General features: G+C 47.8%; 1 protein-coding gene across 1 annotated transcript in view; it reads left to right on the forward strand.

The window, feature by feature from the left end:
- The window catches only part of TESK2 (testis associated actin remodelling kinase 2), a 127,098-nt gene that overhangs the window by 112,027 nt on the left and 1,851 nt on the right, over positions 1-13,220 (forward strand). The window contains exons 5-10 of the mRNA XM_026498225.4: positions 812-958; positions 11,251-11,333; positions 11,564-11,648; positions 11,902-11,985; positions 12,188-12,274; positions 12,993-13,110. Of these exons, the coding sequence (XP_026354010.3) occupies positions 812-958; positions 11,251-11,333; positions 11,564-11,648; positions 11,902-11,985; positions 12,188-12,274; positions 12,993-13,110 (604 nt within the window). The remainder of the gene's footprint in view (positions 1-811; positions 959-11,250; positions 11,334-11,563; positions 11,649-11,901; positions 11,986-12,187; positions 12,275-12,992; positions 13,111-13,220) is intronic.

Consider the following 13,220-nt stretch of genomic DNA (forward strand, 5'->3'; position numbering starts at 1 on the left):
GTCCCCGCCCCCATCCAGACAGTCATCAAGTTTTGTGTGTGTGTTTGTTTGTTTTTAACTCTGCCATCTAACTGTATCTTGAGTCTTGCCCTGTTCCAACGTCTGCACTATCGCCTTAACTGAGCTACCGACCTCGCACCAAGATTATTGCAATAATTGCCTATTTACCTTTCTCCATAGTCTCCACCTAATCCAGCAATCATACCATTGCTTAAATAATCTTTTCTTTGAAAAGCAAAGATGAACATTTTGCTCTTCTGCTTAAAAGGCTTATTTTGTTCCGATAGGATAAAGTCCATATATCTTAGCAAAGTATAGTGGCCTCACCTGTTTCTACTATTCATGCACTCTGGCCATATTGAGTAAATTAGTTTCCTGAATGCACCTTGCCCTTAATCTATAACTTTGCATATATTGCTCCCTCTGTGTGGATTGTCTTTCTTTCCTGGTCCTCCAGGTCATCCTTTTGACTCCTTATTTCCTCTCTATAGCTTCCTCTGATATGCCCAGATGGACTTTGTAACTTTATCCTCTGCAGTCATAGTGCTGTCGCACCTGTACAAAGCTGTATTTTAGCATTTACCACAGGATACTGTTTGTACCCCTTAATAGATTGTCATCTCCGCAAAGGCAAGGGTCTTCGTGTGCAGCGCCTGCCATAGTGCCTGGATGCCAACTACACCCTCAGTAACTTAAAAAAAATTAAAAAATGTAGAATCTCTATCCTCTAGGTATTTATTTTCTGATGGTTTCACCACCAGCCTAAACGTTCCTGACAAATGGTGGCTGGGTTTTTCCTTTTGTTTTGCAGTATATCAACTCCGGAAACCTGGAACAGTTGCTAGACAGTAACCTGCATTTGCCATGGACCGTGAGGGTGAAACTGGCCTATGACATAGCAGTGGGCCTCAGCTACCTTCACTTCAAAGGCATTTTCCATCGGGACCTCACATCTAAGGTATGAAGGCTGTACTTGCACAACTCTTGGAGACACTGTCTTCCATTACCAAAAAGCTATGTTAAGAAACCAGTCGGGAGGCGCGTGGGTGGCTCAGTTGTTAAGCGTCTGCCTTCCGCTCAGGGCGTGATCCCCGCGTTCTGGGATCGATCCTGGTGCTCTGGGATCGAGCCCCGCATCAGGCTCCTCCACAGAGAGCCTGCTTCTTCCTCTCCCACTCCCCCTGCTTGTGTTCCCTCTCTCGCTGGCTGTCTCTCTCTGTCAAATAAATAAATAAAATCTTAAAAAAAAAAAAAAAAGAAAGAAACCAATCATTAATGAGCTTTGAAATGATGAAGATCTCATATAGATTTAACATTTAATCACAGAGAATACAACTTAATACTCTGTATAGCTAGTCCTTAGAAAGCCAATTGGCTCACAGCAGATACCTTTTAGTGTTGAGCCAGGCAACACATATATCTTAAGAATCTTAATGCTTGACTCCAGTCTGAATGAGTGTTGCAGGATCAGGTGACATGGGAGAGTTAAGAGATTGCTGTCCTATAGGAGTGACAGCAGTCATTGCAAATTGGGAGCCTGTGTCTTAGAGTTCTCTCTCGTGGCTTCAGGACGTAGCTGTTAACTGAGAGCAGGGGTTCACTGGTTTTGTCATTTGAATGCAGGTTTTGAGGGCTGTAACGTACTGACCCATTTTCTATCTGTGTGATTGAGTTTCTGCCCTTCTGCCAGTTCTTCTTTGGCATCAGCTAGTCTCTTGCTGTCCAAATTGCTGTGTGACCAGGTTAGAAAAGAGTTGCTTTTAGAGGAAGTTGGCCATGCTACAAGGCAGGCACTTCAGGGCCAAGTGGCCCAGGACACCACCGTGACCAGGCCTGTATAAACAGTATTGTTTGATCATTGATGTGGGAACTATAAGCCATCTAATATGACTTCTGTGCAAGAGTTAAAGTCTTCTAGAGAGGTATTGAGGAGGTTCGTACTTGCCCAAGAATAGCTGTCATTTAATTCCAACCCCCCTCAACACCTACACATGCACACATATAGACATGCATTCACAGACTCCTGCACCCCTTCTGTCATGAATGAGGGGGAAGGGAGCTTTTTTTAAGACAAAATTTGCAGAGGGGACACAAGCAAGCTGTACTGTCAGAGCCAATGACGCCTAGAACAGTAAGTCCTTGGCTACCTCACACACGATGGTTCTCGTGTTCCACACAGCAGTACTGCCCCTGAGGGACCCTGGCCATTGGTTTATAAACTACTACAGAGAAAACAGCTTTGGGGACGTGGATGTGTGGCCCCTGGGTGTGGCAGGGCCATTTGTAGTGAGCTGCACTGTTACTGAAGCAGCATTAACGTCGCAAGTGGAGGGGCGTGGGTGGCTCAGTCAGTTGGGCGTCTGACTCTTGGTTTCGGCTCAGGTCATGATTTCATGAGTCGTGAGATCAAACCCCACATCAGGCTCCCTGCTCAGTGAGGAGTCTGCTTGAAGATTCTGTCCCTCTGCTCCTCCCCCTACTCGCTCACTCGCTTTCTCTGTCTCTGAAATAAATAAATAAATAAATCTTAAAAAAAAAAAAAAAAAAGACAGCAAGTGGAATCTGGTGACCAGCTGAGGCCTAGTTATAAGGAGTCCTTTATCTTTATTGGGACCTGAAAGGTGGTATCTTATCCCCTCTTAGCCTTTTCTTCTTCCTTAGAATGTTTTAGAAAATCAAGACTAACCTGCTCTTGTTCTAGGCAAATGGGTAGGGTCATATCAAGACACTGCCTTGGGTTGATGATAGCCTTCTCTCACCTCGAGCAGGCCGCCGAAATCACATCTTGGCAGCCTATTGAGAGAGCATCATTTCTTCCAAGGTTGAGGGAGATCCTGACGAATTATCTATCAGTCACATAGATATTTCCCCCCCACATGAATATCTCCTATGCCTGGCACCACGGATGAAGGAATATTACAAAAGGACAATTTCTGACCTAGAGGTACTTACAGTCTTGTTGGAAAATAATTAAAGAACAGCCTGCAGCATTTAATAATTGAGTGTTCAGCTTCAGACTGTAGGTTTTCAGGGAAAAGAAAGATCACTAGGTTAGGGTGGCTAGGCTTTCTGGAGCAAAGCTCCCCCAGCGAGTTCCTAAGAGCTGATCATATTCCCTTCTGTGCTTCCAAAGCAGTTTGTCCCATCACGCAAGTGTCAAGTATAGCTCTATCTGGGCTTTTCGTGTTATATTGTAAAAATGACTAACCTCTTTGGACCTTTAGGGTAAGACCACTATCCTTTGGTTTTCCTAATAGGGAGTGGGTATTCCCTTGAGATGAGAAATTAGGAATTTAGGAGAAAGAGCTCCCTGTGTCTCTGGGCTATGATTTCCTGGGTCTGAACTGTAAGGAGGTATTGAGGATACTTCCATGTGGTGAGAACAAATGACTTTGCAACCTGAAGACAGGTTGGGAGGTGCACTATGGGGAATCTCAAGTTCAAGAAAAACAAGTGGATCTTATAAGCCAGACCATCCAGTTCTAGAGACTGTCTGTGTTCCTTCTCCTTTAATCTCTGAACTTTTGGTAAAGTTTTGTCTGAATGTTTCAGCCTTATTGTAACTGTGTTGCAGGGATTAGGGAGAGGGTTGTATGGCCATGCACAGAGCAGCCCCACCCAGGAGACCTGTTTGGTGGTGATAGTGGCCGTAAGAATGAGAAGTCCGTAAGGGATAAATAAAGCTAAAGGGACAGAATAGGGCTTTAAGGTTTCCAGGTGGTCTCGTTGCCAACCTTGAATCTGAGCTTGCTTTCTTTAAGGACAATAAAAGGCTTACTTATATTTTAGTAGTGTCTCCATCATATTATGTGATTGTTCTATTGTGTTGTCTCCCACTAGTATACAAGTGCTCCTCTTCCTCACCTTTTTATTCCTAGCACCTAGCGTAGAGCCTGTCGGAGGAGGGGCTTCCTGGCCTTCTTTCAGAGAATGCAGTTGATAGCACAGAGGCCAAAACATCTGCTTGAGAGCTTGGATTTTGAATCTCAGACCCAGTTTGTCCCACCTCTCCAAGTGACTTAAGTGCTCTTGGGACCTTAGTATGCCCAATCTGTAAAGCAGATTCTGTCCTTGACCTCACAGGAACCATCAGCCTGAGCTTCTCAGACCAGAGATGACAGGAGACTTACAGTAGTGGAAACATGTTCCAGGCGGGTAAACCAGGGCAGAGAGAAGCAGATGCTTTTTTCCAAGTGATTGTGAGCCTATAGTAGAGGAAAAAGGAACCCTAATTTCCTATCAGAGTGATTCCTGAAAATAGTATTGCCTTTGCAGGATTCACACGTCAGTGGTTGCTGAAACACTGCTTTCAAGAGTGAAAAGCCTCGGGGCACCTGGGTGGCTCAGTTGGTTAAGCGTCTGCCTTCACCTCGGGTCATGGTCCCCGGGTCCTGGCATCTAGCCCTGCGGGGGGGGGGGGGAGGGGTCCCTGCTTAGTGGGGAGTCTGCTTCTCTCTCTCCCTTTGCCCCTCTCCCTGCTTGTGCTCTGGCTCGCGCTCTCTTTCTCAAATGAATAAATAAAATCTTAAAAAAAAAAGTGAGAAGTCTGTTGGATAGAGCTGTTCAGTCTAATTTTGTAATTCTAAGAAATAGCCGTTTACAGATTTGTGCAGTGGTGATGCTGATAGTTTACTTAGTAAGAAGTAAATATGTAATATTCAGTTCATGAGCTCCATTGAGAAGCGGCAATCACCCCACACAGGCTCTTACCAGTAGCTTAGGAGTAACTGGTACAACTGTATGTGAGGTTGGCTTGTCGGAGCGGCCAAGAGAGCAGTTTGCTTCTGCTGAATACTGTGACTTCCGAGGAGCAGGCAAGCACCACTGGTCTTCTTCCCCCCAGGAGTATGGATTGTGAATTGTACCTCTGTTCTTGGTTGTGGGTTTTGGTGTTTGGTTTTTCACGGACTCTAAAGAAGCCACGCTGGTGATTCCAGAGTGAAAAGCCTATTCAGCTGCGGTCTTAGGCTATACCACACAACTATGAGCAGAAAATGCCAATTTTCAGAGACTGAAGAGAGCATGAATTAGGAACAAAGCTGAATGCTGGAGAGACATAGAGTGTCTGTTGTTAGGGCACCCTCTAGTTTTGTTGTTGTTGTTGTTGTTGTTTTCTGTGATGAAAACTATCAACAGCTTTTGGGAACCATTCGTACTGGCCTATTAGAAGACATAGTATTGGAGACATAGAAATTACTGGAACCCAGTCTGTATCATTGATGGTCTCTTAGTCTGGTTGGGGAGACAACTATGTGAAGGTTATTACATAAGAGCTGTGGGAAAGATATGGGATCACAGGGTGGGATAGAGAGCAAGGGGTGGGACCCGTTACAGCAAACCAGATAATCTTGTAGGAGACTTGGACTGTAGCAGCCTCTGGGGCATTTAGGAGGGCATTCCAGGCTCTGATCTCTCTGTGCTGTGAAAAGAACCTCTTAACCTTTCTTGAGATGTAGAATCAGTCCTTTCCTCTCTGATCCTAACTGGGTTTATGGAGTGAATTTGTTGGGGGTGAGGGGAAAGAGGTAATGGCACATTGAAAGCCATCTTGTTGCAGAGATAGCTTTAGCTTGGAACTAACATTAACAAATGGACTTGACATTTCTCTACTCTGGCGGCTTTATTCAGTGCTAATACTGACTATGCAGCTATTCTAGGAACTGCTCTCAGGTGTCTGCTCTGGCCCAATTCTGAACGATTTGTGTTGGCTTCCAGAAATGCATTCATGGCCACCCATTTGAGTCCCTTGTCAGCTCAGTCCCCACAGTGGAGAGTTGAATGTATGATTAGTGTATGCCTTTGACACATGTGAAAAGAAGCCCAGTTGTTTCAATTATCTGCCCAAACTTTCATATAACAAACTTTTGCTAAGCCCTTTCTGTGTGTCTGTGACAGAGATGGGTCTGAGACAGAGATGAATGGGAGCATTCTGTCACTGAAGAGGCAAACATAGAGGTCTCTCTGCCGTGGTGTGATGACTTCTAATAGGGGAGGGGACACAGAGGAACGGGAACCAGGCCGCAGTAGTGACTAGGCTCCTTTTTGAACCTGAAAATCAGGAACCTCTCACCTCAGGGAAGTCTGTCTGAGCCTCCCTTATGTCTGCTGCTTACTCTAGGCAAGGATACCTTTTTTTTTTTTTTTTTAGAGGGGGCGGGGGGGGGAGGGCTGAGGGAGAGGGAGAGGGAATCTTAAGCAGGCTCCACGCCCAGCACAGTGCCTGATGCAGGGCCCAGTCTCACAACCCTGAGATCATGACCCCGAAGTCAAGTTGGGCACTTAACCAACCGAGCCACCCAGGCGCCCCAAAGACACGTTTGAAATAAGCATTCCTCGTTCTTTATGTACCGGACCTTGTGTTCCACACAGCCTGAAAACTGGTCTGGCTTCTTCAGAACCCCACAGTGTTCTGGGCTTCGTGTTTTGTACTCTGTAGCCACATAGTTATACTGGGGCCATGTCCGAGTTGGGTGACAAATGCTAGGACTGTACTAGATGCCTTTGGGTTTAGGAAGCATTTGAGATAAGTGGCTGGAGTCCCAGATGAAGAGGTCTTATGGCATTACACACAGTGCTGCCTTCTGCATGGGCCCTGGCCCCTGCTGCGCTCTTAAGACTGCATTGCTTCTGCCATGGCCTTGCAGTCCCTGGGGGAGAGCTTTTCAGCCTCTTTCTGGGGAGGGCAGAATCATGGGAGAACTCTTCAGAATTGGGAGACCTGGGTCTTTACCACTTATAGTTGGAAACTTCTTTTTTCTCATCTTACATGTAAAAATCTTGGATCTGCCCCCCTGACAATGTTGTTTTGACTGTGTTTGTAAAAAATGTTTTGCAATTCTTAGGTACCATATAGACAGAAGCAGGCAATCTTTCCCTTACCTAAGGGGCTAGGAAATATTCTCTGGGCCATCTCCCTGTTAAGGCATCACTGCTCTCCTAAAGCTTATAGTGTCTAGCCATAGGAAGGGACTATACAGACACTTTCATTATAACATGGTAGATGCAAAGGTTACAGAGAGGACAGCGCATAGGATGCTTTGAAAAAAGGGTGTTTAACCCAACCTGAGGGTACAGAGTAGGCTTCTTGGAGGAGGTGGTAGCTGAGCTGAATCTTGAAAATTGAATTCTACTTATTAGTTTAGTTTAATTATTATTAGTGCACATGCTGGGGGTCATATTCTCGACCAGAGCAGACACAGGGAATTGCATAAACGAAGGCATAGTGGCATGAACCGTATGATGTGCAGACTGGGAGGGAGGAGTAGTAGGGAATAAGAGTTGGAAAGAGAAGACTCTGATCATATATTGTCTAACTTGGATTGAATCTTCTAGACAGGAAATGAAGAAAACCACTCAGCTTTTTTGAGATATACTTCACATAAAATAAAATTTACCCTTTCAAAGTATATATTTCAGTGGCTTTTAGTATATTCAGCCATCACCACTATCTAATTTCGGAATTTTTTATCATTCCAAAATGAAAGCCCCACACTCTAGTCCCTCCTCCCTTCAGCCCTGGGCAACCACTAATCCATTTTCACTTTTTATGGATTTGCTCATTCTGGACATTTCATATAAATGGAATCATACAATATGTCACTGACAGCTTTTAAATAGGGGAGTAACACAGGTTTACATTTTACTAAGGTCATGCTGGCAGGAACGAGGAAGGTGGATTATGGAGATCAAGCTTGGACCAAGCCAGAGAGACCAGTTAGAAGAGCATTGCAAGGGGGCCTGGGTGGCTCAGTGGTTAGGCATCTGCCTTCGGCTCAGGGCATGATCCCAGGGTTCTGGGATTGAGCCCCACATCGGGCTCCCTGCTCTGCTGGGAGCCTGCTTCTTTCTCTCCCACTCCCCCTGCTTGTGTTCCCTCTCTCACTGGCTGTCTCTCTCTCTCTGTCAAATAAATAAATAAATAATTAAAAAAAAAAGAGCATTGCAATATTCAGGGAGGAATGAGAAGGACCTGGACTAAGGCACGGGTAGTGGGGATGAAGAGGGAGGGACCGATTTGAAAAGAAATTTATTATTATTATATATATATTTTAAAGATTTTATGTATTTATTTGACAGAGAGAGAGACAGCTGCAGAGAGAGCACAAGCAGGGGGAGCAGCAGAGGGAGAGGGAGAAGCCAGCTCTGCTCTGAGCAGGGGGCCCTATGGGGGCTCGATCCCAGAACCCTGAGATCATGACCTGAGCCGAGGGCAGACAGTTAACCGAGCCACCCAGGCGCCCCTGATTTGAAAAATATTTAGAAGCTAAATTAGTTGGAGTTAAGAGTGAAAAATCTAGGATGAATCCCAGGTTGCTATCTTAGCAAACTGGGTGGAAAATGGCAGTATCAGCTGACATGAAAATACAGCTAGCTGGAGCTTTAGCTTTTGAGGGGAAAAGGTGACTTCAGGTTTCCATGTATGGAGTTGAATATGAGTTACCCAGGAGCTATCCAGAAATAGAGTGGATATGCACATCTGAAGCTTGAGGATAAAGGTCAGGTCTGAGGATATGCATTCTGGAGTCATCAGCACAAATGGAGCCTGAGAGATGTAGGCCCAAGAGAGTACCCTGAGAGCATCCGATGGGAAGTGCATGCACTGGAGCCTGCAGAGCAGCCTGAGGTAGAGAAGGAAATCCAGAACTGTAGCGTCACAGAAGCCAGGAGAGAAGAATCAAAAGGGAACAGGAGTAGCCTCTAACTAGCCTCTAATAGCTAGTCTCTTAGCTCCAGGACCACAACTGATTATTCTCTGCACCCCAGTATTTTTTGTTTTAAAGATTTAATTTATTTATTTGAGGAGGAGGAGGAGGGGGGAGGGGCAGAGGGAGAGGGAGAAGCAGGCTCCCCACTGAGCAGGGAGCCCCATGTGGGATCAGTCGCAGGACCCTGGGATCATGACTAGAGCTGAAGGCAGATGCTTAACCGACTGAGCCACCAGGTGCCCCTGCACACCCAGTATTAATAAGATTCCTGAATCAACATATACAAGTGTTGAAAGAAGTAATCAGCAATGTCAACAGCAGAAAGATCAAGTATCTAAGAACTAGTTTTGTCTATTGAAATGAATGCCATAGAAGTCATTGGTATCCTCTCTGGGAACTCACAGCAGAAACCCATGAGGAATGAGTGGGAGATAAGGAAGTAAAAACAGCAAGTGTGTAAAACAGTAAAAAGTCTAAGAAAGTGTGTAAAAAAGTAAAAACAGCCAGCCAAACCTCACTAGCCTAGACCCCATTAAGGGCAGGCTCTTAAGGGCAGGCTGGGAGTTTCTGGAAAATCCCACAGGGGCTAATCCATCAGGGTTCTTCCATATTTTCCTTATGACCTCAGATACAGACTCCTGAAGTTTGGCTCTTTTGGTTTGCAGTAGCCCATCTTTGTCTTTGGCTCCAATGCCAGCTGTTGGCTGTGGGAAGGTCTAAGAGGGGCACTAAGCTGGGTCGCCTTGTCCCATATTGTGGGGCCCTGGTCATCCCTGTGTTAGCCATTTGTCAGCTGTTCAGAGAAGCTGTGAAGTCACTTACCCCTGGGTGGGTGGTTTGCAGTGAGTGGACATAGATGGTCATGAACGTGAATCTGGGGCGGAAACCGCACAGCTTTGACAGGGGCAGTGTACAGTGGCCATATTCTTTTCCTTATCTCTGCCCGCAGGCTGAATTTACAGGGCTGTTTCTGAGGGCTATACAGCAAATAGTAGGTAGGACTTTAGACTGAGCCTTAGAGACAGAGGCCTGAGTTGTTGGTGCAAAGGGAGGAGGGGAGAAAAATACGTGACAGATCTGAGCTGCCACTGCCGTCACAAGCCTGTGCCCTATAGCCTGGGCTTTGGCTTTTTTATAGGCAAGCTGGCCTAGGGTCCATCCTCTCACAGCGATAGTCAGGGGGTTCGGGGTGCTGAGCCAGCACAACTTGGTGGGAGGGCCAAAGCCGGGACAAGCACAGGGATGGTCCTGCTTGGAAGCCAGGGATGGTGCATTCTACCTGGGACCCAGGGTAGGAGAAGATGAAGTCACAGGCTCCTTCCAGCTCGGGGGGGACAATAGTATGATCACGTCGAGGCCAAAGGAAGGGGGTGATTAGTACCTGAGGCGGAGGAAGCAGGAGGTGACTTGACGCTGCCTCAGCAACTGCATGCCAAGCCTGGTGAGGAGGAGGGAGGGCAGGTGTGGGTCAAATAGGGCCTGCTGGCCCCGGAGATGTCCCTGAGCCAAGGATGCCTACTGTCTCCTGCCTCGGGAGGAAGGGGGTGGAGGGGGGTGCCTGCTGCATGAGTGCTGTAGGGCTGTTTTGAATGCGGCTGTTCGGGGAGAGCTGGTTGCTGCTTTGTGTTTATTTACAAGTCATTTGGGTTCGTCCTTTCTCTGGGAACCACAGCATTTGTTCAGTGAGCGCATCCTGAGCCTCTCTCATGAGTTGAGCGCTATGAGGAGGGAAGGCCTGAACCAGAACGTGCTCCCTGCTACACTGCAAGAGGAAGTGGCAGAGAGGAGGCGTTAAAGGAGCTGAGAAGAGAGAGAGGGTGGTGAGAGCTGGAGAGGACAGGGTGGAAAGGTCACTTACCTTAAAACACATGAAATCTTCTGAGGTGAAAAGGAGTTGGGAGAGCACTCCAAATGGAAGGGAACAGTATAAGCAACAAGAGAAGCCTGAGGGCGCTGTTCAGGCTTCAGGAGTCCAGCTTGTCTGGGACAAGTTTGGCTGGAGATGTGTGCGTGGGACCGGCAGGGGGTAGGTCAGTTGGTTAGAGCCGGATCACAGACGGAGAGGAAGCTGCTTGTGATCCTGTGGGCAGTGGAAGGCAGTGCAGGCCTGAGCACCTGTCTTAACGTTTACATTGCTTGGCCAGGGCAGGCTAGCCTTTGGGTCTCTGCATTCTGAGGAAAAGAAGATGGGAGGCCGGGGGCCTGATAGTCTGTCTTCCTCCACTAGATTATAAGTTCCAAGAGGACAAAGATGTCTGTTCACTGAGGTATCTCTGGCACTTAGAACCATGCTTAGTATATAGAAAGCAAAGATAAATATTTGTTTGAAGCATATGAATCTTAGGGCAGCCACCCAAGATCCAGGCCTGTGTCATCTCACATGGCTGACAGAGCCCCCAAGTCTGACCACTGGGGTCAGCCTAAGCGTGTGGTTTCACCAAGGAGGAGAGGCCAAGGTGCCCTGTGGCAGGGAAGAGTGGTGGTAACCTTATGGCTGGCTGGTCCCCCTTCTGAGCCACATTATCTTCTTCTTTGGGAACCGTAGAACTGCCTGATAAAGAGGGATGCGAATGGTTACTCTGCAGTGGTAGCTGACTTTGGCCTGGCTGAGAAGATTCCTGACGTCAGGTGGGTAGCCCTAATAGGTACTGGGGTCACAGAAGGGACTGAAGCAAAGAGAAAACTCCAGCTTCCTCCCCAGAGGCCAGAACTTGGTCACAGCTCAATGCCAGCTCCCTAAATTTGGTCAGTCTTAGTGCCTGTCCTTCAGGGAGAGGAATTCCCAGTGGTCAGATATCCCATTGCACAAGTGGCAAGCTCATTTTCCATATACTCTCCCCTCCACCCCCACACCACAGCTTGGGGAGTGAGAAGCTGGCCGTGGTAGGCTCACCCTTCTGGATGGCACCTGAGGTTCTCCGAGATGAGCCCTATAATGAAAAGGTGAGTCTGGGGACCCTGGGGCCTGGTTCTTCTTAGAATCCACTCTTAGCAGAAGGTATCCAGGATCACCCTGTACATTCCGGGTGAGGACCTCTATCCTGCTAAGAGCAGGACTGGTCCTCGGGAGCTGCCCAGTAAGTGAACTGAATGAAATACAGACAATAGGGCTCAGGCCTGGGATGGTGGACCTGAGAGGCAGAATCCCCATCTCTCACCCCACTGAGAAGGAAACTGAGGTCTCACTACCCACCAGGCGGACGTGTTCTCTTATGGTATCATCCTCTGTGAGATTATCGCCCGCATCCAGGCTGATCCGGACTATCTTCCCCGCACAGAGGTGAGCTGCAGGCATCGCGCACAGTGCCAGTGGGATTGGGCTGGTTTTGAAGCTATGGAACTGTTGTTCCCAGGGTGGAGTTGCTGGAACTGTCTGTGTGGTTACTTCGGGGCAATTCTCAGCCTCTGCTAAGCAGGCCGGGATGCGTGGAGGGATTAATGACCAGTCCACCATGTGCCCACCCTACCATACCTATCCACAGAACTTCGGGCTAGACTATGACGCGTTCCAGCATATGGTGGGAGACTGTCCCCCCAACTTTCTGCAGCTCACCTTCAACTGCTGTAACGTGAGTGTCTCCCTCCCCTCCCCCCAGCTTCGGTCAGGGGCTGGCTGAACCCCTTCCATCTGGTTAGGACTGTAGGGACAGGCTGCTCAGTTAGCTTCACGAGGAGCCTCATTTTCACTGACGAATGGCAGTGCCCACGGCCCCTCCTCCAGGCCTGACAGACTGTCCAGAGCCCTGGACCAAGGAAAGGAAAATTGCTCTGTATTACACAGTCCTCAGCCTGCAGGGCAGACTCACCACCTCTTGCCTTGGACATTGATAGAGCTCCAGTCAGGTTTCAGTTGGACTTTGAGTCCAGCTGCTCTTAAGGCCCATGGGAAGAGCTTTTGTTAGCCTTCATTTATATTATACAGCTCTGGGGCTGGACCTACCTGTCATGATCAAGGGGTGGCTGGGCTTTGTCCAGGTAGCTCCCAGAAACATGTTAGCAGTAGAATGCAAGAACAGAACAAAGCAATGTAAGCATACCCTTTTGGATGGTTCTGTGCCCTTCGAGGGGATAAGACACATACAGAAAGGGTGCTGAAAGGGGCGGGTATGTGACAATGGCATCTTCCCTGACCTTCACTTTGGGAATCACCCTCATGGTCTGGGGCCTTTAGAAAAGATCTCTTAGCTGCATGTCTGAATCTTAGAAGATGCCAGAAACAGACTCAAATGCCATCCTTGGGGTGGAAGATAGGAGGGCAGGGCTAATGGCTGGTGTGGATGACTACAGATGGACCCCAAACTGCGCCCATCCTTTGCGGAGATTGGGAAGACCCTGGAGGAAATTCTGAGCCATTTACAGGAAGAAGAGCTGGAGACGGACAGGAAGCTGCTGCCCACAGCCAAGGGTAAGCGATCAGACCAGAGTGTTCTACCTGACCCCAAGGGAAGAAATCAGGATGTGGGGCCTTCCTCTCCAGGGCTGATTGTAGGATTCCATGTCCAGAACGCGGAGGGG

The sequence above is a fragment of the Ursus arctos genome, unplaced genomic scaffold (genome assembly GCF_023065955.2).
Source record: "Ursus arctos isolate Adak ecotype North America unplaced genomic scaffold, UrsArc2.0 scaffold_12, whole genome shotgun sequence".
In the NCBI taxonomy this organism is placed as follows: Eukaryota; Metazoa; Chordata; class Mammalia; order Carnivora; family Ursidae; genus Ursus; species Ursus arctos.